This window comes from Anser anser, assembly GCF_964211835.1.
Source record: "Anser anser genome assembly, chromosome: 1".
Lineage (NCBI taxonomy): Eukaryota > Metazoa > Chordata > Aves > Anseriformes > Anatidae > Anser > Anser anser.
Window position 1 is genome coordinate 90,151,462 of NC_139720.1, and position 26,681 is coordinate 90,178,142.

Genomic DNA, 26,681 nt, shown 5'->3' on the forward strand with positions numbered 1-26,681 from the left:
CCCTTCATTAGGATTTAAAATGACACCAGATGTACCCGCCGCAGAACAGCGTGAGGCATGCTGCTGTTAAGAAGGAAAAGCGTGTTTCAATCCAGCTGTTGCCATTTAAAGTTAAGTCCAATTTTTGTCTGTATATTCTGGGTAGCTGCTTTCGGTGATTTCCCCCTTCTGCTAAAGATACCAAGATGAAATGCCAAAACAAAACCCGTATGTTTCATTCACATCCATAAAGTTTATCAACTTACACACTCCAGAACAGGTATATCATTCATTGTTTTGCACCGGTAAGCGCAGTAATATACAAAAGCATGCACAATCATTTATGGTACAGAAAGATCCTATAACTTGAAGAGTAAAGTAATTTTAACTGGTTTTGGCAAACATTCAAACCACTCATATTTTTCTGGGAAGATAATTCCTGAGATGCAGAGCTGAGTTGGCATTTTCAAAGATGCTGTACTTCAGTGAAGCATACAGAAACAACTCGGTAGGGACACAACAAAACAGGAGCAAAATATTATCTCACACAGATACTCAGAGGCAAGAAATGATCATGGGGTTAAACTATTGTAAGCGGTGGGCTTTTTTATTTTGTTGAAAAGTACATCTATTACTGGATCCAACATAGTTATAAGATGAAAAGAGGTCCACTGGCAAGGGAAGAAAAAAAAGCTGAAGTTTGGAAATACTTGACACAACTGAAATAAATGACAGCTTTTTCAGTATCCCATAGGCAGGCTGTAGTAGACGATGCTTTCCTGTATCCATGGAGAAATAAAGTCTTTGACTGATGTAAGTCAGTTTAGCACAAATGCTGGTCTGTCTATTTAAAACCTGCACTACTTATTTCTTTTAATAGATAATATAGGCAATATCTAGCTTTCACTCTGAACCCATGCTTTAACACTCAGAATTTATCCATATTTAATTACAATTTTATCACACTTTTCTAATCAAATAAATTTACTTTGTCTTCCAAGCAATCACCTCAGTATTCCAGTATGTAAAAAATACTTTCATTATGTTTATTATAAAAATATAAATGTTTCCACTACAAATCATTTTACATTAGTAAGAGGCCATCTACAATTGCACAATATATAAACTAAATGAGTAAGTAATGCTTTAAAATACAAGTTAAAGTAAATACATATTGCCAATCAAATCACATCTATACATTGCTTATTGAATGCTAAGTAACAGCACAAAACTAGATATGTTAACAGAAATAAATAAAATGGAAACTATATTTAAAGATACAAAACCAATAATATGGTATGACATTTTATGAGCAGTTGCATTTTGCTTGATGTCAATAACCAATGCAAGTCCTGTACAGGAAGATGGCCACACGAATTCTAGTATCTCTACTCCACAATGAAGAATTGTACACTGCTATGTATACATATGTACACGGGGAAAGGGAGTATAGGATGCTTGCAACAGAGGCCACTTACAGTACAAATCAGCTTTTGACGGGGAGAAATAACTAAATGTATTTTAAAACACTCTACACTCCTAAGAGCAAAGAAAAGCAAAATTGACTTTCTTTTTTTCCCAAGCATCAGTGAGATTTTTTTTTTGTTTTATGCTGAGCATGCTCAAACAGTGGGCAAGGAACATGACGTGGTACTATGAGAAAATCGAGAGTGGTTGGTGCAAATTTTTCAGTCGTAACCTAAAACTCTATGAACTGGTTCTGTGTTTTCGGAAGCATTTCTCAGATCTCTTCCCCCTACCCCAGCCCACTCTCCAGCATGAAGCTGAAGAGAAAAGTCACGAGGAAACTGTTACAAAATGCTGTCCCCACACATATTGTCAGCAAATGGATTCTGGTGAATTTTTAAATTCACTGACAATGTCTGATAGTCTCAAACAGGAAAAGAAAGATTCTGAATGAGTTAAGTAACTGAAAATACAGCTTTTGTATTTAGCACGCTGTATGTCAAGATAGATTGGAGTAGATATGAAGTGTTCTTTACTACTTAAGTGCTTCCTATTTTCTTCCATTTTTCATTTTTTATTTCAACTTACTTTAAAACCCATTCATTTTTCTTTCAGAAAACATTACTAAATATTATCCCGTGAGTGCATTTCAAATGCAATCCTTTACAGCACGTTCACTGCCCCTAATTTTGCTCCTATTTTAGTAATGTGTGATAAATTCTGTCTCTCTATATTTTATAAGTCTTGTACCCATGAAGAGCAATTTAAAAGCTGATTCAGCCACACAAATCCCAGGAACTGATTTCTCCCTTATTTATGTGCCCTATGCTAGCTACAAAGAGCTTCAAAAACAAGACCAACATGACAAAAAACACAGCTAATTAGCTTCTTTTGCACACACAGCAGAAGGTGGCATGCCACACAGTCATCTGCCTCACCTACAGTCTTGGACTGCCAGGGACTCACTGGTACTCATCGGAATCAGGTTTAAACTAAAGGATGGGGAGCTAGAAATCCAGGGTGGTTTAAAATAATGGCCAGAGCCTGACAACACATCAAGAACATTAAGAAACTGACACTGGAAGTGCCTCACACTGAGATTTAAACCATTCAATTTCAGTTGAAAGAGCTGTGTCTGCTCAGAGCCAGGACAGACATGCTCAGGAGCTTAAGAGCTCACTATTGGGAAGATGCTGAAGATGGGGGAGGACTCAAATCCCCTCCCGGAGGCCTATTTTTCCACTGGGAACTGTGAATGCTCTTCTATAGATATGCTCTTTTCTGCTTTCTTTCAAGGAACCACACAGAGTTTACTCTTCTCTTTTAAAACACCACAGTCTGCCTCACTCCTTGACTCACCTTGTAGAAGGAAGAGCCATCCATAACTACCTCCTGTGTGGAGCCTGGTGGTTTTGGTTACAGCAAGACACCTACCAGAGCACACCTGTGCAAGGGCTGCAGTTTCTGGGCTCTCAAATCACCATGAGACAGGTTTCGAGCTTTTTAGCCCTGTTGAGACTGGGGTGGCTCTTGCCATGTGGCGCCAAGCACGTTCCCAAGGAACCTGAGCTAAAAAGCAAGGCCCCTGCAGGATCACAGCGGCTGGACAGAAGTATTCTGGATCAGACTTAGGCAAAATTACAGACCAAAGCCCCATTGCATGACCTTAAATCATCCTTGCCAGCTATCCAACTAACCTTGGCTGCAAATCACCATCTCAGTGGCTGTCTGCATGGTCATACAACTCCCAGTTACCAGCACTGGGAGCAGAGCCCATGAGACGGAAGACAGAAATGGGTCGTTCCTCAGAAACCACACTCAGTTCACTCAAGATGCACTCGCTCCTAACTCTTCTTATGTTTTCTAGGCAAATCTCCCACCTGAACAGCATCTGTGAGCAGTGGTCCTTGCTGTGCCTGACATGAAACCAGGCCTTTGGGAAGTAACGAAATGTATGTGCCTGATCAGGCCAGGCATTGATCAGGAGATCAAGGGGCACACAGTTCTGCCAGAATTCAAGCCTGGGTTAAAATACCACTCACTGCAATGGGAAGGAATCTCAGCAAGTCCAGATGCTTTGCCTAGTGTCAGACCTGGAAAAAAAGACCATCTTTCTTTCCTTTTGTATTTCGTATATGATACTGTGAGCATAAAATATCTAGTAATTAACCCTCATACAATTTCTCAGGTTAAACCAATGAAGTTTTGATAACATTTGGCACTTGGCAATAATACAGCCAGGTTAAGGTATTTAAGCATAAATATAAACAATAATTGAAAAAAAGGAAATAAATAAGTCTTTTAAAAATGAAGACTTTTTTTTCTATTTAAATGAACACAATTAGGGAAGCTAACATAACGGTGAAAATCTTTTGTCAACTAACTGAAAGTCACTGCAAACTTTATTTCTGTATTCCTTTCTGAAGTTGAAATAGCATGTTACAATGACATTATAGTAAATATGGCCAGACAGGTTGTGAGGTATAGTCCTCTATTTTCCTTGCATTTAAAGAAATAAAATACCTGTTACAGATCTCTTCTGTATAAAAATACTGCAAGTCTTTCTTTCTTCTTGTTTGCTGTGTAGATCAAATACACAGCTTTTGTGTCCTTGGGTTTTTCATGTTATTCAGTCACTTAATATTCAAATGGCTCTAGGTTTTAGTATCACTGTTTTTACTTGGAAGGATTTTTTTTTTTTTTAACATTTTTTTTTCCTTTATGAAATTTACTATCTGCATTAACAGTCAGTTAAAAGCACCCACCCTTTAGGATTAACAGATAGAAAACAAGTTCGCTCCTATTTTAAGGCATTTATACTCAGTATTTGAGTGTCTTAGTGGGTTTGAAATTTCAACCATTATGTTTCCGGAGCTGTTGCAAAGAAGTCCTTTAAATGATTCCATTTATCAGCCATCACTTTTGCCCTTAGACGCAACTTTTCTTTTCTGTCCTCAGCAACACCATTTTGGTACCTTACACAGGAACAGGGCTGGTCTTTGTATGAGTTTCTAGAGCCTTGATACTGCTGACAATCTTCTTTTGAGGCCCCACAACGGTAACGCCGATTTTCTTCGTGTCCCTGGAAAAAAGAGAACACGCACCAGGTGAGCGAGCATCCTGCCTCTGCGCTTCCTAGAGCTGCTGATGTGAGCACACAGCAATCAACTTGCTCGTCTTTTATTGCTGTGTTGGATGCGCCTCCAGGTATGGCAATACAGCTGAAACACAAAACCTGGAGTGACGACTATTGAGAGCTATGAAAACAGCAGGAGGCTGCAAAAAAAGTAAAATCTCATTTAGCCCTGTTGTGTTTGCTTCCCTGGAAGCAAGGACAACAAAGCAGTGTTTGCCACTGGCATACGCACTGGGGCTTGGGGCGAGGGGCCCACTTCTGGGCCAGCTGTAATCTTGAGCTCCTCTACCTCCTCCATCCCCCTATCAGTCTGATTGTTCTTCCTGACCAGCGGGCATCTCGCCATTATGTGCTGAGCCCTCTGAACAACTGCCTCCACCCAGGTATCAGCGCTGGGATTAACGGCTATGTGGCCAAGCATCCCGGTCTATTGCTGTTTTTCACCCCTTATTTCTGCAGGCAGCCAGTTCTCTTTGTTCCTTGTGCAACACAGAAGTGGTTTAACACTTGCCAAGGGCTCATTAACCAGTGGCTCACAGGAAATTGGGCATTCCTGGAGGATTTCTGCACTGTCCCCAAAGGGTAATTGCCATAAAAAACCATTATCAGCCTTTTTATAGTTGCAATAATACACTAATTAACAGCATTGATGTGTTTAATTATCAACCCTGCAGCTGTTGGCTACTTCTTCATAACTGGTCCTGTATCCACTGAGCCCAATGGGGAGTCAGATTTTTCTGTTCAGTAAATTCATAACTGTACTTGATACCTTTTCAGGTGCAGAGAACATCACCACACTCTTCCTCATCATGCTGCATTTGAACGTAATGAACTTTCAAGTTTTAAGTTTCCAAGCTTCGCTCGATTAAACATCAAAAGGGGAGGCAGGTGGGAATTTGGCCCCTGAATAATTATTAGTATGTAGGAGGAAAGATGCTACGTAGCACTTGTTCTGTGTCACATGGGTTGATGGAATACCGGATGGGCAAAGAAAGAAAAGATCGGCACACAAGCCAATTGTGGGGAAAGAACTGATAAAGGGCAGATTATAAACAATGCACAAAGCAATTACTAAACTGTGAATGAAGGCAAGAAATGCTTGTGTACCAGACTATGCACAGTGTTACTGTATCAGAAGAAATTGTGATTTCCTTGACGTTAGTGAGAAAAAGGTATGGGACAATGGCCTTCACAAAATCAACACAGGTTTCCTTCATGTGTATCACAACTACTACAATACTTTACAGTTATCCCTTTAAACATAAGATTATTTTAGCTAACAAATGTAAGCTGAGTATAAAAATGCCACTCATGCTTATTTAAATGTGTACCTCCAGTCGAAACTGGTAACAAGGGGCTGTGGTTATTTCAAACTTACTCTGTGGAAATCTTGGCTATTGTATCACAGGAGCTGTACTCCACGCCCGTGAAAATGTCTTTGCACTGTCCTGTCCGAAAACCATTGAGCCAATCACCTGTTGAGCGGAAGGCTGAAATGTCAACGTTACTTTGGTCCAGGAGAAGATTTGATGGCCTGAAATGAAAAAGAATATGATGAAAGTTATGGATCAAGTACAGGTATAGATTTATTTTGTCTAAACTTATCACTGGCAGCAGAAAGAGCTTCCATGCTACATGCAGCTTTTCTTCTCGTCTGTGGAATTTATCTGCCACTGAGGCCACATGCACTCATGCTGTCAGCTTTGACAAACACTGTGTAATCACCTCGCTTAAGAGCTCCAGCTTCTCATGCCCAGGTTTTAAATCACTGAAGCACCACCAATTCATGAAGCGCACCATTACATTACAATTTAATGTGTTTAAGCATTAGCAAAGACGAGCCTAATTTAGATTATGTTTATGTGATTCACCTAATCCCAAACAACATACTAGCCAGTACAACAATGCGCACTCTAAACTTCAAATTGAGTGTACTGGTAGAATTTACACATGTTCAGAGTACTGCAGCCCACTGAAAAATCTTAAGTGGTGCTATTAAGTGGTGCTATTTATGTGCTTCTAAGCACATAAAATAAGACACTAGGAGATCTTAAAAAAAATTGTTATCAAGTCTAAAAATGAAATGGTAAGTGAATTGTGAGATAAACGTAACCACAAAAGACTGGTATTCTGCAGCGTGCAGAGGCAGAAATGAGGTAATTTGTTATTACATACACGTAGCCAAATTGAAATGTAATTGCCTTGTCCAGTTTAAAGATGGTGCTCATTCTAAGACTGAAACTTCCATAAGGATATCATACAAATAATCTGAAAGTGCGAACTGAATTACTGCCTGCCTTTGAAATGAACTTGGTGCTCATGAAGGATGCTGAATTGACCTGACTTGCATCCAAGTTCTCTACTTAGAAAACAATCAAGAAATCAATAAGAAACAAAATCAAGTCAAGGAATCAAACAAAACACGTCTCCATGCTTCTTTGCCCATTTAAATGTTTTTTCCATAAGTGTAAGTCTACCTAGAAGCTATTGGGAAGAAAACACCCTTCTGAAAATAAAAACAAAGCTCAAATATGTAATTTTCTAACAAGGAGGAATATATTGTAGCTGACCCTGCACTTTGCATATTGCATACAGCAGCAGTGGCTGCTCCTAAAATTGATCCAGAAAATCAGTTCTGTCGTGTATGAGGGCTCTTGTTTTCGTAGTCTTGTGAGCCTATGGCGGCATCAAGGTTAAAAATAAAGGTCAGTCCTTCTCTGTAATGTCACACGAGTCAGTCTCAACCTCACCTTGTTTTAGCCATCTAGAAACACAGTGGCTATGCCCGGGTAGCTTTCTGAACTATTTGCTGCAGTCCATGGAGAGATGCACATATTTCCAGGCAGGGGATTCATCCACTCTGCAAGAGGCCTTCCCGGCAGGCTGCTTGGATGAGACATCCAGCTCTCTGTCCTCAGCAGCCTCTCCTCACTGACCTGCTCTCTTTTTTTTTTTTAGTGGTAAGGAAAGCCCCTGAATAGCAATGCAATCAGTAACTTCTTTCTGCTGACAAGACACCTTACTAATTCCAATTTCCTTTCTCTCTCAGTGCTAATTAGTACAATAATGGCTTCCTCAACTAGTCAGATGTTATTAGAGACATCGACTCTATTTCTACATTTATTTCCTCCACTGACACACATATGCCAATACCAGGCAGCTTTTTAGCCCCCATTCAGAAATATGCACGCTCCATTTTAAGTCAAATATAGAATCACAGAATCATTAAGGTTGCAAAAGACCTCCAAGATCATCTGGTCCAACCATCACCCTGCCACCAATATCATCCAGTAAACCATTCCCTAAGCACCATGTCCAACCTTTCCTTAAACGCCCCCAGGAACGGTGAACGCCACCACCTCCCTGGGCAATCCATACCTTATAAGTACCTTATCGGTGTCTTGTCTCAGGCTTAAACCTAAGCATGTGCTTAGCTGTCATTTCCTGATGCTGCTACTCATGAGCACAGGAGACTGACCTAGAAGATTATTGCTACAACTTTACAGACTGTTTTCTGCCCATGGTTCTAGTGAATATACCTGAAAAATAATTTGACTACAACAGTTAAATCCATCTGAAATTACTTTTGTCACTGGAAAAAAATGAAAATGAGAAGTGGTTAGACTAACGTATTTGAAGATCACGATGATGCAGAGTAGCGAGTAGGTTACAGTTCTGGTACTGGAGAACTGATCTGGAGTGTAAAACACACTCTTCACCCTAAAACCAACCTATTTCTGAGCACTGGAAAAAGGCAAAGGGAGAGCTTGTAAAGGCCTCAAAGAGAACCAAATGTTTAAATACCAGCGAATTTAAACTTCCTTAAGAAGCCTAGAAAATCCAAACAAAGCTTTTCTATCCCAATTCAAGTCTTTATTAGGTTTCATTGGGATCAGTAGCACTGGAATAACATAGTCTGGCAGTAGATCTGACTCGCACTGGGATAAGAAAAATGCCACATCAGTGACACTGAGACTTTTACCTTTCACCTTGGATGAAAAGAATAATGCAGCCTTGCGATACAGCAGCTCCTGGAACTGGCTACATATTAAACAGCTCTTGATGTTTTGCCAACCCTTTCCATCAGCTGATTTCTTGGAGGGCCAGGAAATGATTTTAACACCTGCTTCCCTTCCGGGATGACATGACATGCCTGAAGAGCTCATCGGGTGCTTGAAAATTTTAGCTTCCAAATCACAAAAGGACACGCTCCGCTGCAGATCGAGCCCCAGCCTTCATCAGGTCTCAGAGCAGGGCTGTCGCTGCCTGGGCACCTTTCCTCACTCCTTGCTCCTCGGAGACCAGCCAAGGACAGGGGCTGCTGCTTCCTACAAGGTACTTTGGGGTTGCCAGGTCCTGCACCTCTACTGCTGCAGACAACTGCAGCCACTGACGCTAACTGCAGACCCCACGTCCTAGGAGCAGTGGTGGGTGGAAAGGAAGGTGACAGAAGACATCAGAAGCCTGCTCTGCCCCCCAAAACCCTAAAGCAGGGAAAATGTGGCAAGCAACACAGAACCAAAGACTGAGCTGAGGACAGATGATATAGTACACTTCATGTTACTGTTCTCACGCTAACACTAGATCTTATTAGGCACCTACATGATAGGCAGCTTTAAACACCCTCCAATTTAAGGCTCAGGTTGGATAATCAGGCCCAAGATATTTTTATTCAGTAGCTGTAAAACCTGCATCTCCCCGACTACTGTTTGTCCCACAAAAAGCCAATGTTTTTTATTTATAGTTTTCTGGATATAGTGTCTGGAATCCCAAGACATTTATTAAGAGTATTTATGATGTGTTCTTAATGATAAAGCATAGAGATTTATTTTTTTTTCAGCCCAGTATGCCTTTTCAACTTAAAACTATTAAAATAAGGCCCGACACAAGAATCATTAATTGAAAAAAAAAAAAAAAAGGCATAAACAAGTTGAGATAGAACAGGTCACCAGGATTAGGAATTAGAGTAGCCCGAAAGAGCTTTTATGTTTATTACTTGGATCAAAGTATCATCAGGACAAAAAATACGACCTAATTTTAATGTAAGTGACCTCAGAATAACCAGCACTGTAAAGTATCATTTTTCTCCTTGTAGAATGCCAAACAAAAATTAGTTACTTTCCTCCTCAGAGAGGACATCTGGACAGTTTATCAATGAACAGGAATTTGTCTCACAGCAAAGAGCCTGTGATGTCTCCTCGCATGCACCAAGGGAAAGCTGGGCTTTCAGAGCATCTGCACACATTGGTGTTTTTTTCCCCTGACCCAGCCCCTAGACAGAAGGTCTGAACATGAAATTTATGGGCTGGGTGATGTGCGCCATGAGCTCACACTTTACCAGACAAATTAGATGGGTTGCAATCCGTGCAGCTGTAAACGACGTCCTGCAGGGTTCCACCTGATCTTTTACAGCTTTTCATAAATCAGTACCTACTAGCTTCAGAAGAGAGTCATTAAAAAGAAATCATGGAAATTACATGTTTGCTCAGGGGAAGTGAAATAGAACATTTCCCTCTGTCTTGTCTTTTCTCCCCCCCCCCCTCTTTTTTTTTTAACTCTCTTTATTTTGTTTCTTTGACCAACTATGATATACCCCATTGCGTTATCTTTCAACGGAACAGAAAGACTTCCTATCCTGTCCATCCCAACTGTGTGTCTACCTACAGAGTTGTATTTACTGACATGTGGTGCCCTGAAAAAAAATCAGCCAGACTTGGGTTAGAGAGACAAATTTAACAGTGAGATGCCAGTTGCAAAATGTCCTGTTGCTGAAAGCTTTCTCTGGATGTGCCCATTATATTAACAGTTGGAATTAACCTTTGAGTCATTCGCAGCAGCAAGGAGAGCTATACTTTGTTAACATTAGCACAGCTTTTTGTCACAACGTGGGGAAACGTTTGTTGCACCATATAACAAAGACTGCATAAAACATCATTAGAGCCCTCCTGATACAACCTCCTCTCTAGACTGCTGCTGTCTGGCTAGAAAGGGATACATTAACTTGTAAAATTCGAGAACCACGATAAAATACAAGCAAAATGTTCCATCACTTCTGCATGAAGGGAGGCATTCTGCGAATGCACAGAGGACATCTGCACGCATGAGCCTAGTCTTCATGTTGTAGCTCTTTCCTTCCTCCAAACAACACAACCAACCTCCAGCTTTAAAATCTGGACTTCCCCTTCCATAGTCAGATTTGTTTAAAAGAGAAAACATCTAGAAAACAAAGTAATTTCCTGTGGCAAACTTTAAGATGATTTTGTAAAGTGAAATTGCTCCATGGGGAGGGAAGCAGGCTTGAGCACAAATGCTACGTGCTTTATAATTATGATAATCTGAAGTGCAGAATTCTGGTCTAGCAATAAGGATATCTCCTATTTCCATAACAACAACAAGAAAACACATAAAAATGAACAGCTGGCGCACAGGGCAAAATCTACTTGTATCTTCTACAACAAACAGAGTCATAAGTACACCAGCGTGACAACAGGAGACCAGGAAATAAATGACATGTTGAGGAGAAGTAAAGACCTCATGTTTACTTGGCTGTCCCTACAAGTTAAGGTAAGCACCTCTGGAGTTCCACCTCTTCAAGCCCATTTTTTGTAGTACCTGTAGCAAAATTTGTTACTTAGTCCCTAATATACAATTCACATCTTAGGGAGGTCCATTTGCTTTTTCTCAGGAGGGCTCATATCATGTTTGCACAGTTTGACAGGAAGCAGGCTGTGACTCCTCTTTGAAGTGAAAATAGAGCTGGAGAAATAAAGAGGGGTAATACAAATAATCAACAGGGGAAAAGAATGCAAGTCAGGCTGCTGGCTTGTAGCAAAATGATATGTCTCTCTAAATGTCACACTGGACTTATTTTCTAGCTCCGTGCTGTCCACTGGCAAAAGAGCTGCCACAGTTTCCTCTAGGATAACAAGCCAATAAAATTTCATCTGCCCCAGATGTCAGCCCTCCAGTCTTTCATACTCCTCTGGCTGCCCCTCAGAACATGGTTTTCAAGGGGCTTCTATCTTTTTTAGAATCCTGGGGATGGGAATAAATCATATGCCTGGGTGTAACAATGCTCCTCTATTCACTTTTTTTCTCACCAAAACCAGTGAAGGCAAAAAATACCAGTGTGGTGCTGAAAGGCTTTTCTCTTTCCCATAAAACAGCTTAAGCTGTACTTTTAAGCAGCAGAAGTAATGTCACGCAGACATTTCCTGGGATTCAGAGCTGGCCCAGAGATGGACCCTTAACAACAACCAGTCATTATTGTTCGGACAGTCTAGGGGCTTTTCAAAAGGGGGAGAAAAAAATGCCTTAGAGAGCTTTTAAAATGCTTTTTCTGGCTCGTTGTGTCTACCATTCGGTGTATATGACCTGCCCTTATATCCCACATTTAGCTGTGCTGTGAATTTCTGCTGACATCCACTATGGCCCTTGCTGCCGGCTTCGTGCCATTTCTTCAGCATGCCCATTCTCCAGCATTGCTATTAACACTAACGAGGGCTTCACATAGTAAACCCAATGCATTGAGCTGAGAACAGCCGAACAAAATTCCGCAGAAGCACAAGCAACAGCACGTGCTCAAAATAAGGTCACACGCTGATCCGTTCACATTTAAATTCTAACTACATAACTCAGCCTGCTGCAGAATTCGTGTCTGAGTTGCATCGGCAGCATCAAGCTAGAGGTGCGATAGATATTAGATAGATAGATAGATGTTTTACTGTATGTGTGAACAGTGAGCCCTCACAATTCTTAATTTGGAAGGAACAGTGGTTCATTCGTGTCTACCTCAGGCATTAGTCAGATGAAGATACTTTTTTTCTGTGTCTAACATGATAAATAACTGAAGTTCCTAAAATCTCTTCAGTTTAATGCCTGAATTCCACATGAAACCCAAATTATGATTAGACATCAGCAAGTACTGATTTGAACAGTCTGACATTTTTCTGTGTGATTTGTAGTTTAGCTTCCCCCCCATCCATAAATTCAGTGTTTTGTGTTTAACAGACTTTTGAAAGAGAGCTATCATACTGGGGTTACAGAATATGGATTCTTTTAGAGCTTTTTAGGTCACAGACTATATCGTTGCTGTATTTTGAGATGGCTAAAAATTTTTCGTGGACTTCTGTTACGCGGCATTCAGCCAAACCCAGATCCTGTTTGTAATACCTAGACAAGTACAGAGCCTAAGCCCTCTCTGAAATGCTCAGAATGAAGCCGACAGCTCTGTCCTTCAATCCAAATGTCCCTAACAGGGAGAAGCAAGCAAGCAATATGACAGCAGGTCAGCAATATATTTAAAGCACCTAAAACCATCCAAACTGAATGGCAGAAAAAAGAAACTGTTCAATAAAATGTTCAGCCAACACAAACAGTAGTTTTGTTGCAAGTATTACTGTAAAAACAGGCCCAGAACTATGCTGCAAAATTGAGCAGACTGAATTTTTGTTTTGACCTGTTTGCTGCTCCTACTGAGCTTAATTTTCACAAATATCCTCTCAAGCTATCACACTAGAGTTTCCAGAGAATCATCAGGTTTTAAGTGGAAACAAACTTTGTGAGAAGAAAACTTCAAATTTTTAATTGCAAATGATGGCTCTGTATGTTTAAGAACAAACACGCTTCACACCAGCGAGAATGCCCCAATGAGGGCCAACAACGCCAATTTTCTGATGCTAATGCTTACTATCAACTACTCACAAATAACAAATAGGCCAAAAGATGCTAAAGAAATTACTCCAGTGAATAATTCAAGGAAGACTTCAAGCTCAGGAAAATCAGGATAGGGATGTAAACAACTTGTTAACACATGAAAGTATGTATGAGGAATTATTCACGCACATTTTTCAACACTTTCAGATTTTCATCTGGAAGGCCATCTAACCTTGGCCTCTTGAATTTCCTGGACTATATTAAAAGAATTTCAACTATGCTTCTTCTGAAAATAATAAGCTTTTTTCTTTCTTTTTAGCTTGAGATTTAACAATACTAGCAGAACTCATACTTTAAATGGAGAACTCCTAATATGTACAAGAGATCTGAAACCAAATCTACCTTCTATGCTGAAGTGCACTCCAGAAATAATGCTTTTTTAAAAAAAATATATTTATTTATATATATATATATATATCCATCATCAGGCATGCTGCTTCCTCTTCACAGAACTGCAACTTGGAAAATAATGTAAGACGTGAAATTGTCTAATAGTACTGGATATACAGTCGTATACCTCCTCTGTACCACTGAGCAATGGCCAGTTTCTTCCTTTTTTTTGTTTTTGTCAGGGCAGTGGAGTTACACAGACGCACCTACATATTTTGCAAACTTCAGTTTCAGAGCCTCCCATTAAATTATAAAAGGTTTTATACGTGTATCATCATTGTCATTCATAAACACAAATAACTTCTAATTGCATATTCATTATTTAAAGCAAGAATAACCTGACTGAGCTTTATGAAGTACCTTTGGATGTATATCTATATTCTGGAATTTTTATTTAAGTTCTACCCATGGAAAAATTGCATAGTAGGAAGTTGCAAGCAGGACTTGACACTGACTTTCACTTTACCAAAAGGTTGTAGGAAAAAAAATGCACAAATACAGAAGCAAATGAAGTATTTGTCTGCATGGACTCCTTCCCAATTTTGAAATCAATCTCAGACCTGGTAGAAATTCAGAATTTCTGAATAATATGTGTTGGAATTAGAACATTTTTCAATTTTTTGAAAAGTGACTTCAGTTGGCTCCTGCATCACAGATATGAATGAACACAGCACCAAGTTCACCACTGCAGCTACAGGAAGGCTGCCATAATACCTGGGCTGCCTGAATCCCACATCAGAACCCTTATACCTAAACGTCACACCATCTTCTAACAGCATAATTCGCTTTGGGGCAAAGAAATGCTTTAAATATAATTCTAAATATACACCATATTTTAAGCAATCTTTTTCAAATGGCTGGGTAACGTAGAGTAAGCTTCATATACCTAAAATGATAATATACACTGTAACTCTAGAGCTATCATGTGTATATACATACACACACATGAGAAATGCTTTGTTCAGAAACCAATTGGAAATAATAAAAGAAAAAAGTTTAAATAGATAAAGACACCAAAGAGGTACGAGTCCATTTAAGAGCTGTAGTGTACACCAGATATTTTTCAGTTGTGTGACTGTTGGGTTATATTTTTTTCCACACAGCTGAAATGAAAACTACTAATTCCTTGTAGATCACAGCTTCATCAACTGGTTAGCAGGTGGGTGAAGTGACTCTGTCTCTCCTATTCAAGTTTAGAAAAATTTCCATCTGCTTTGTATCTGCACGAAATATTCACAAATGTGAAGCAATACACAGCGGACTGAAAAATAATAAGCTCGAGAAGAAAAATAATAAAACTGATCAGAGCTGGAAGAACTATGAACTCACTTCCACCCTAAAGATATCTAAACAATCTAAAGACTCTGTTATAAAAATGAACATAATGCTCAGAAAACAAGAAAGAACAGCAAGACATAAATCAAATAAAAATATCATGCGGTTGTGGCTTAGAAAACTGCATGACTTGTACAACTCAGTGTGTACCACATTCTGCTTCTACAGTCGTTTACAGAGCTGGATAATTCAAGGCTGCCTGAAGGACACAAAACACCCACGTGTCCGTAACCAGTGCAGGCCTTGTTAGGAAGAACTCAAGGCGGCCACCTAATTAAAAGGTGGATGTTGACAGACGAGAAAGCAATCAGCCATATTCTATACCTTGCAAGGAATAGGAAAGGGATTTTCAAGTGAATTCGAGATGAAGCACAACATGAGGAAAAGGTATCATGAAACATTCGCTGCGCTAAGGTTACAAAAAGATTCCTTTGAAGCAAGGTTCACAAGCACGTAGCAAAGTCTGCAAAGAGACAATCAATAAGGATAGAAACATCCTCTCGGGTATCAAGAAATTATTAGATGCCATGGAGTGGCCAGAAGGGATAGAAAACCAAAAAGGAAATGCAGCAGTGAAGGCTTTGACTCCTCTCCTGTATTCCTATGAGATATTAGTATAAAATGTGCTGGGGCTGTGGCCTTGGCATCAGACATACAGCTGAGCACATCCCTCAGTTGCAGGCAGTTAAAAGCAGTGTACCAGAGAACAGGGATATCTTATGTACCTCCAGAAACGTGCTTGCAAGTAGGACACAACACTGCTGTGACTATTTTAAATAAACATCAACTTGAAAATCTGTAAGAGACAGACTTCACCTCTGCAACAGACATCATCAGGTTAAACATTTTTCCTGACCAAGTACATTCTGAACACCTAAGAACATGTGTTGGGCATAAAGCTCTAGCATTCTTCCAGTAGCAGTACAGACATGGGTAAAAGAGAGCTGGGACCTCCATAATTTAGATTAATTGCTTATATTGGGTATGGGGAAAGGTGCAGGGGGAATACTACAGCCTCAAATAACAACTGACAGCAGTAAGGGAAGGAGGGAAGAGGATAAAAACCACCTTTGACGTTCCCCTCAGAAACGTGCATCAGCCTGCCACCAGGAGCATTTTACTCGGAGCTCACCTAAAGCAGCTGTGAGAAGTCCCCCACGTTCCTTCCCCACGAGCAGCACGCACAGCATCGCAGCAGGACAGGGCCACCACCACCACTGCCCGTGCCAGTAAAACAGATCACAACATTGGAGCAAAGACAGCAAGGCAGGAGAGAGCAATGCTGCAGTGCTCCTGTGCACTACTTGGACCAAATTTAGGCCTTGCAAAGGATATCAGCTTTTACTTGCTCCGAACTGGTAACTGGAAATGACAGTTAATATTTTCCACTCTGCTGTGGTTCAGCTCCCTCATTGCGAGGACAATAATCAGGGAACATTTTGCTGTTGTTTGACTGGTTTCTACAATCACAATCCCAAACCAAAATGGTAGTCGTGATTCCCTGCTCCCCTAATCCAGCAAACTGCTCCAGTATATCCCTACAAAATAACTATAGAATCATAGAATCACAGAATATCCTGAACTGGAAGGGACCCATAAGGATCATCAAGTCCAACTCCTGGCACCGCACAGGTCTGCCCAAAAGTTTAGACCATGTGACTAAGTGCACAGTCCAATCTCTTCTTAAATTCAGACAGGCTCGGTGCAGTGACTACTTCACTGGGGAGCCTGTTCCAGTGTGCAACCACCCTCTCGGTGAAGAACCTCTTCCTGATGTCCAGCCTAAACTTCCCCTGCCTCAACTTAACACCGTTCCCGCGGGTCCTGTCACTGGTGATAACGGAGAATAGGTCAGCTGCCTCTCCACTCCCCCTCACGAGGAAGCTGTAGACTGCGATGAGGTCCCCCCTCAGCCTCCTCTTCTCCAGGCTGAACAGGCCCAGTGCCCTCAGCCGCTCCTCATACGTCTTCCCCTCTAGGCCCTTCACCATCTTTGTCGCCCTCCTCTGGACACTCTCCAACAGTTTAATGTTCTTCTTGTACTGTGGTGCCCAGAACTGCACACAGTACTCGAGGTGAGGCCGCACCAGCTCAGAGTAGAGCGGGACAATCACCTCCCTTGACCTACTAGCGATGCCGTGCTTGATGCACCCCAGGATACGGTTGGCCCTCCTGGCTGCCAGGGCACACTGCTGGCTCATATTCAACTTGCTGTCAACCACAACCCCCAGATCCCTCTCTGCGGGGCTAATCTCCAGCGTCTTGTCACCCAGTCTGTACGTATAGCCAGGGTTGCCCCATCCCAGGTGCAGGACCCGGCACTTGCTTTTGTTAAGCTTCATGTGGTTGGTGATCGCCCAGCTCTCCAATCTGTCCAGATCTCTCTGCAAGGCCTTTCCACCCTCATCCGAGTCCACAACTCCAAGTTTGGTGTCGTTGGCAAATTTGCTCAGAACACCTTCTAGTCCTACATCCAAATCATTTATAAAAACATTGAAGAGGACTGGCCCTAAAATGGAACCTTGAGGGACCCCACTAGTGACCATCCGCCAGCCAGATGTGGCCCCATTTACCACAACCCTTTGAGCCCTGCCCGTCAGCCAATTGCTCACCCATCGTACGATGTTTTTGTTTAGCTGTATGCTGGACATTTTGTCCAGTAAGATCCTATGGGAAACCGTGTCAAAAGCTTTGCTGAAGTCCAAAAAGATCACATCAGCTGGTTTCCCTTGATCGACTAGATGGGTGATCTTATCATAAAAAGAAATCAATTTTTTAGGCAGGACCTACCCTTCATGAACCGATGTTGGCTGGGACCAATGACTGCATTGTCCCCCAGGTGCACTTCAATAACTTCAAGGATCATCCTCTCCATAATTTTACCAGGCACTGACGTTAGACTGACAGGCCTGTAATTGCTAGGGTCTTCTTTCTTACCCTTCTTGAAAATTGGCACAACATTTGCCAACTTCCATTCCAATGGGACCTCCCCAGATTCCCAAGATCATTGAAAAATAATTGAGAGAGGTCCCGCGATGACATCAGCCAGCTCTCTGAGCACCCTGGGATGAATCCCATCCGGACCCATGGACTTGTATGGATCCAGGTGGAGCAGCAAATTCCACACACGTTCAGGGTTGGTTGGGAGTTTGTCCAATTATTTGCACCAAACATTTCCCAAATGGGGTGTAAGATGTTTAGAAGAAATCTGCTTGACTGAGAAAACAATGCTTAAGGAATTTTGATTTTTTCCAAGCAGTCACCTAGCAGGAAACAGAAATAACTGCCTTGCTAAGCATGTTGGTTTAATGTATGTTAAATGCTCACCAGTTAAATTATTAAATATAATTACCGTGCAAGCAGCCTTCCCTCATTATATATTTCTAGTAGCAAAGCCCATCAACATAGCTGCCTTCCTCCTCCCACCTCTGCATTCCTTCTGATGCCTCTGGTGTGGCAGCAGGAGGCGATGAGGGTGGCCAGCCTCTAGCTCAGGATGCAGCACAATGCTGGATATGGGAAAAAGAAGGCAAGGCCTACGCAATCTGCCCAGCAGCCCAAGTCCTAGTGCAGCTCTCCAAGCCGCACTGCCTTACCTCTGTTTGCCTCTGCACTTTCCCGTTAGACTGCTATGACAAGAAATGAGCTGTGCCAGACATAAAGGTCTGGGAGGAATTTTGTTGCCTTCATTTGGAAGGCTCGCCTCATGGCAGACTCTGGTCTGTCCCCTGACACAGCCCTTCAAGTCCTGGATCTGAAGCAGCAGAGCAGATGTGTGCGCTTCCCCCAACTCTGTCTGCTTTGAGGATGGAGGATTCTTTTCGCTAGTATTTGTGCTAAAAATAATTTTACATCCCTTCAGATCACTGAAGTAGAAGTACATTTTGTGCATTATACAAACCAATTTACTTAAACCAAACCAAAGCTCTTATTTCATCACACCCTCATTACGTCCTTAGGTGTCAACACACTCTTCATTTTCTCTCAACGATATAATTCTTATCTCATCATAGAGATGTTCCAGAGTGTGTTGAATAACCAGGATTATAAATGAATGTTGTTAATGCAATTAGGAATATTGCATGGGTTGGAAATGAATTCCTAGCTAAGGCATTTATCAAACAAGGAATGTAACTGCATTTTTAATTTTGTCAGTCCTACTAAAAACAAAAAGATTATTCATATGATTAAACTTAAGGTGACTTGTCAGAGCAAAGTGTAAGAGTGTATGATATGTTTGGACCCGATTCAGAACAATACTTAGGAACATGGCTAGCTGTGACCTATGAAACACTAAGCACTTAAAGCACAACATAAGATCAGAAGAGGAAAAAGGAAGATCACATGATGACATCTTTCATCTGTGTCTCTCTCACAAACCTCTGCTCAGCCTTATGATGGGTTTCACAACCATAACATACCAGCTTTACAAAATTTGCATACATTTTAGTACATCATTAATACAAATAACAGCAATAATAAAATAATATTGAATAATTCTCCAAACTGGACAATTAGAAAGCTTCCTGTAGCCTTCCAGATCGCAAATAGCTATGGTTAGAAGTTGAAGAAGTGGGTGAAGAAATTAAACAAGTTGTAATTATGGAAGATGAAGAAATCATAGACATTTAGTCATGTGTAATGTAAAATCTAATATGTCACCTTGCTGCCGCGTTGGTGATTATTTTCAGACTGCTGGGATTACGGATCAGCTTATCCAGGATGCTGACAATCTGCTCGAACTTGGGTCTGTTGTTTCTGTCTTTCTGCCAGCAGTCCAGCATCAGCTGATACAAGGCAGCTGGGCAGTCCATAGGAGGTGGCAAGCGGTACCCTTCATCAACAGCCTTAATTACCTGCACAAGGATAAAAGTTTTTGAGAACTTGGAGGCACTTAAATCAACTTGTTTTTATCAGTTCTGTGAACTACATTAACGTGGACATTCTGTGTTTAAACAAATGTGTTTATTCACTAATTGTCTTGCAGTGCAATGCTCTTGGTTTATCTGCAAAGTAAACCAGGCAGTAAATTAGGCATACAAAAAGGGCTGTAGGAAAGTTAAGATACAGTATGTGACTTTGAGGAAGTTGAGACTCTAAAAAAGATCTCCAAAACTCACATTTGATTGAACTAACTCTGTAAATAAAAGCTATAGTTAGTAAGCTGCCTGCTTAACTATGCCAAACTTCAAAAGGTCTTGAATGTCACTGATCCTTAGCAACACGTATCCCACACTCTCCAGTGGACACTGCATGCTGCAGAAGATCAGCCAACCTTCTCAAGGGAGTCCTTGCCCTGCAAGGTAGGAAGTCAGTTACAAAAGTGAGTCTGTAATTAATCTCAGTGTCAGAAAATACTTTAAAAACTTATCATGAGGTAAGTATGTACTTCCTATTAGGAAGTAGCCCCATTTTCTTTGTCATTTATCTAGATGCAGGGTCAATGAGATCAAAACCATCATCTGACAAAACAAAATTTAGCCCAGTATTTACAGTGTTATGAAACTTTTTTAATACAAGCTTTTCACAAGAGTATAATGCCTCTTGATTAGTTGTACTATATCTTTTGCACCATGAGTCAAAAAAAACAACATATTCTAAGTAGAAAATGATAAAGGACTATTTTGTTATCCTTTTTGCTTTATCTGGATCAGTTAATCAAAAAAGCAGGGAAAAACTATTCTGAATCAGAACAGGGATAAGAAAAAATCCACAGTTAAAATGGTCACAAAGCCAAAACACATAAATGGATAAATATTTCTGTTTCTGATTTCAGTGTGAACAGCTACTATGAAAGGCATTCCCCTAGTACATCAGCCTTTGTAACACAATTCATTAATCTCCACCAACAACTGTAAAGCTTTCATGGCTAATTAAAAGAAATATAGAGCTTGCTGCAGACTTGCATTCCAGAGGTGCTCATTTCAAAGGAGAAATATATATATATATATATATTTTTGTATTTCATATAAAGTAACATAAACAATGTATGACTACAACTATGATACTGGCTTTCTTGAATATAGTACTAGTAATGATATATGCCAACCCTTCGGAAAATCTGTATATGTTACTGACTGTACTACAAAAAAACTTGGTTCATAACTCCTATGGAATAAATCTAGGATTAGTGAGGCAACAGAAAAAAAAAAACACCACCAAAAAACAGATATAAGAACTTATTTCAGGAAATGTTATGCTTCTTACAGAAATACTGTGAGAGATACATTAATCGTTTGGATTGCAGACTTGGACTGTTCACTAATGTTGCAAAGAAGCCTTTATTGGAAGTCTTCTAATCAAATAGTCTACTTCTCTATTTTATCCGTTGATTATTTCCAGAAGTATTTTGGTTTTATTAAACTCTTAGTAGAAATGCTCTGCTCCTCTTTTTCACAGGCTCCAAGAGCAATTTATTCTGTGTATTTGACATTTATGGAAAACTTCTATGCAATATTATAGAAGTGGAACTAAAGGGCATCCACAGAAATTTAGAAGGGTTTTCTAACAATAAGCTAAGGAATGTAAAAGGGAATGACATCATTGCAGTGGAACTGTTTGAATCATCCTATAGAAAACCACCAGAGTGATAAAATCCTCTTAGTTTGCTCCTACAGAGGTCCAAAATACCCTGTTAAAAAGATGTTAGCTTTTTGTTAAGTTCATTTTACCTGACCAGGGACATGTGGAAATTTTCATTTCTAAATCATCTTCTATGTCAAAAACTCAGAGCCACCTGGTTTCATTATGCTTCACTTACTTTCACAGTCTGATCCTCTGTTTGAGAACATAACTCAGATAACACCATACTCACATCCTGGTTGGACATCTCCCAGTATGGTCTTTCTCCATAAGACATCACCTCCCAGAGAACAATCCCATAGCTCCACGCATCACTGGCTGATGTGAACTTCCGGTATGCAATGGCTTCTGGTGATGTCCATCGGATAGGAATCTTGCCCCCCTGGGAGCAAAATCAAATAAAAAAGTCCATTTTTACTGTGATACAATGAATAGAATTTTGTATGATTAGTTATTTTAAATGTATCTCTGAGATTATCATTATATCAGTGTAAAAAAAAAAACACAACAGCATAAGGTGGAAAATGCTATTGCCATTTGTTATGATAGCATCTTGGACACTCTACAGGGTAAAATACATTACAGTGCAAAACCTATTGAAGCTATAGGTATATAGTATAGTATACATACCGCATATGCATGTACTTCAGTATATACACATATATTTATATAGAGTATAATTCACAAAAATTGGAAGTTAACTATAGTTGATTTTCAGTTATAAAGTGTTTGGGAAATGTTGGTGAGACAGTCATACAGAATTAAGGATGAGTACATTGGTACCAGGTCCTTGCTTACATCCTAGATCCCTTTGCACTGAACAAATTGCCCACTCCAGGCAAAGCCGGCAGAGAGTCACAGAAAGAGAGATTCAGATGGTGTTGTTTGTGCAGAGAAGAGTATGAAAATGCCATCTGAGGAAGTGGTTTTAAGCTTTTTTTTTTTTTTTTTTTACAGTCACAAGAGAAGCAAACCATCATTAAATGATTCTAAACTTGAAAAGAATTAAAGCTACCATTACAATTAATATTTTAGCTAGAGGAACCTCTCTCTCTGATTATGGCCAATATTTGGTGCCGTACGTCAAATCAGTAAAATGCACACAAGCAGCCTTGGGCTGAGTTTCTGCAATCTAAGAATTAGAAGGAATAGCCAGTTTCCAGTGGGGCCAGATTTGACATAGGGCTTTAAGACTCTGATTTGTGGGTCACATAGGAGAAAAAAAGTCCTAAAAGACAGCAGTGCAAAGCTTCCTACTTGGCAATCTGAAGTGAATATATTTGAATGCGGAAAATGGTGAGAATTTAAAGTTGTTTCCAGCTCCAGGGATGTACAACATATACAGAGATATTTTCTGAAGATATCACACCAGCCTGTAGCTATTTGAGGTACCTCTGCAAACCCCTTCATACTACAGTCAGATCACGCACCTATCTTCACCATAACCTGTGTGGGAAAGGAGTGCTATTATTTCCACTATTCAGTGGAAATATTCCACTAAGCAGCAAGAAATAAAGCATAAAGATATTAAGACTTTGCCTACACTTCCATAAAGTGTACCTGCACTGAGAGCAGGCATACACTCACCAACTTTAGTTCAACTAGCCTGATTAACAATAGAAATGTGGACATGAAGTGTTCATTAGAAACCTAAATACAGCCCATGTTGGAGCCTAAGCATCTGCAATTTCACAGTTAATATTGCACAAATTAGCTTAAATATAGGAAACACAGGTGCATTTTGCTCAGGCTGCAATTCAGACCTCCAAAATGTCACCAGAGATGTCTTAGAAGCTCGACAAAGGTCAGAAAGAGGATCCAACCTGACATACACCTTTTTTTTTTTCAATTCAAACCCATGCTATTTAGCAGACTCCCTTCCTTAACCAAAAGGACAAACCTTCATTTCACACAAAATCATTACCATTAGGTAAACACTGAATTTCCACATTACTTGTGGACCAACAAATAGGACAAAGAAAATACACAGGGGTATTTCAAAACGCTGTTCCGTCAAAGAAACCAGGCTGGAGAGCCCGATGTCTGTCTCTTTCAGACTGGGAAATCTATAATAAAATGTCCTTTAGTCACAAAAAGCACATTTTCTATTCATTATATGTTATCCATAATTCCCAGTGCTTCTGTATAACAGTACCAAGAGCATAACAGTGATTTTGTTTTTCTCTTACCCTATTGAGAAACAATGCTATATGCATTTTACAAAGGTCCAGAATCCCTCAGAGATGTCCAAGGTGCAGCTGAAATTGCAAAACTCTCCTGTGTGCCAGGGTTTTAACAAAAAATCAATTTGCCCTTTAAGATGTTGGAATGATAAAGAAATCGGTCCCATTTTTTCAACCTTTTTTCTATGTGTACTAGTAGACTGAACTTTGTTTTCTTCTCCAACAGGTCACACAATAAGGAATGCGAATACTAGGGGGAAAACCATATCCTAAACTTATAAGAACAAAACCCCACCACCACAAACAGGAAGAGCTTCCAAGGCAAGAAAACATCTTCCACTCATCCCACAGGCTCAGAAGTCATCTGCAAGTCTGAGCAGACTCAAAGTGCAGCAGAAAGGCTGAACAAGCAGCAGGTCATACAAGAGGAGAACAACACTGATGTTTAGTTGGAGAGAAGTTTTGACTTCCTGGTCAGGTGGAGATGTGAAAGAGAGAACTGTTGATCCTTGCTGCTGACATGGCAGTGGTGCAACCTCCAGACAAGTCCCAAGCCTTGTCTCACCTCTGTTGATTCCTTTCCTTGTGCCCAGAGACATCGGCACTGCTGGGAAGCAAACTGTTCCACCCGAATGGACAGAAACTGAGATAAAGGAACAAATATCCTCAGTGGACCCATGGCAATGTAAGCCAAGTTGCGCCTCATTGTCCAGCAATTGCTTTGACTACATTTTCAAAAGAGAGATGGCAGAACGTAAACTTACAATGTTCCATGTAAGAAAGTCCTTGAGGCAGTGAATAGTGATGCTGTTTTTCTTACATTGGCATAATAGCTGGTTTTCTGAAACACAGAAGTATCACTTCAGAATACTCAGAATCCTACTCTCTTGAAATTTGAATTTCCATGGGTGGCTTCAGGCTCACTTTTTCAATTTTGTGTTAAGATGTGAAAATGGAACCTTTTTTGCTGAACCATAAAGAAATAATTGTCAGATGCCACATGGAAAAATGTGCTTGTGGCCAGAACATGAGCACTTTGTGCAAGGGCAGGAAATATCATTTTTGATAGAAGGCCTTTATAATCTTGTAGGAAGTCATTTATACAATTGGAGGAAAACATTTACACAAAGTGATGTTAATTAGTCTCCAAGTATTTTAGAACTGCCTTATTGCAGGGTAAGGAAGATTATAAGCTCAATGAAACAAAGTTCTTCTGGCTGTGTTTGTTTTAGTTAAAAAAAAAAAAAAATGAAAGTACATCAACCCTATGCTCCACTACAAGGAAATACATTTTCTTTGCTAAGTCTTAGCTGCAACTCTATACAACTCTGCAGACACATGTAGCATTACCATAAACAAGAGTAAAATAAGAAGAGTATTAAAACGTAGCTAAAAAAGAAATCAACTGCCACTGATCATAGTATAAAAACTGTAATTTTGCTATTCTGCTCTCCAATTTGTCATAAAAATGTCAATCTTCTCTTTGTATTTAAAAGGGGACTTTGTTGACTCATTTCATGAATAATTCAAGAGCAAGAACAGCAAGCAAAGTTCTGGTAAATATTTTTTAGACACATAAGCATTTTAACACAAAAACAATTCCTCCCAAAGGACTATGTAACACACACATTTTAGCAGATGTTCAAATATCAATATATGTAGAAAATCTGAAGAGTTGTATCAAACTAAATGCATGACATTCTATCACTATTACCTTTGAAAACGTTAAGGCTTACTGTGATTTAAAAAGTCTATTTGCAATTCCAAAAACATGTGGTCATTCAGCATTAGAAAATCCCTTCTCACTTATCTCCATCATTTTAAAGAAATACATATCTCATTTGAACATGTAGCACCTCTTCCATTTTCTTCTTTGTCAGGATTGAAGATATCTTACATGAATTACCATGCATAAATAAAACTGAATACTTTCTCCTAGACCACATGTTTGGAGCTAGGAACACTACGCTTTGCTACTTGTTTCTTTATCCATCTCTTGTTTGGTACACCCTTTCCCCAGTCTCTCTATATTTAAAATGAATATGACGACTCCTACTCTACAAACTGCTGTAATGAAAGCGCTAAGAAACCCTACTTACATGTTTTGTTACACGATGTGTGTCCATTAGGATTTCGTACAATTTAGTCTTCTTTATCTATATGGCCTCACTAAGGGCAAATCATACTTGATGATTGGGTTACAGCATTGGTGGTTAAGGGAAGATCAACTGATGTCATCTACATAGACTTGTGCAAAGCATTTGATACTGTCCTGCATGACATCCTTGTCTCTAAAATGAAGAGACATGGCTTTGATGAATAGATCACTTGGTGGATAAGGAATTGCACTCAAAGTGTTGCAGTCAGTGGCTTGATATCCAAATGGAGACCAGTGACAAGTTGTGTCCCTCGATGGCCTGTATTGCATCCAGTATTAACATCTTTGTTGGCGATATAGACAGTTATATTATCTATATAAGCCTATATATATCTATTTATATCTATATATACCTATCTAGGCTTATTGCCTAGGAAAAAGGTTTACTCACATTTGTTCAAAATGGGCTTATAAAGAGAAATCTATGTGTGCGCGAATCATTAGCTAGTAGCAACACATTTACTGATTATTTTCTGAGGATAAATGCAAGTTGCATATATTTTTGTCATGGTCTCCCTTTAAGGATATGCTTAGCATGAGGGCAGATAAGCTGCCTGAATCTGAGCAGAAAGAAAGCCTTGGTATTAGAGATGGCTGGAGTTTGTTATTACAGCTCCAAATCCCAGGCAGCCTAGGTCAGAAAGCCACTCTCAGGGTTTGAAATTAGTAAGCCAGCAGCAACTGAAGGTCTTATCTGGTCTAGATGGAGCTGTGATTCCTACAGTATCTGGCTTTT

General features: G+C 40.0%; 1 protein-coding gene across 7 annotated transcripts in view; it reads right to left on the minus strand.

The window, feature by feature from the left end:
• Nucleotides 1–212: 212 nt before the first annotated feature.
• Nucleotides 213–26,681, minus strand: part of EPHA3 (EPH receptor A3) — a 217,795-nt gene continuing 191,326 nt past the window's right edge. For all 7 annotated transcript variants that reach the window (XM_083838243.1, XM_083838242.1, XM_083838241.1 and 4 more), the window contains 4 exons: nt 21,837–21,986; nt 19,685–19,878; nt 5,961–6,116; nt 213–4,528 (listed from right to left, as the gene is read on the minus strand). In XM_083838243.1, the coding sequence (XP_083694369.1) occupies nt 4,423–4,528; nt 5,961–6,116; nt 19,685–19,878; nt 21,837–21,986 (606 nt within the window). In that variant the 3' untranslated portion in view covers nt 213–4,422. The remainder of the gene's footprint in view (nt 4,529–5,960; nt 6,117–19,684; nt 19,879–21,836; nt 21,987–26,681) is intronic.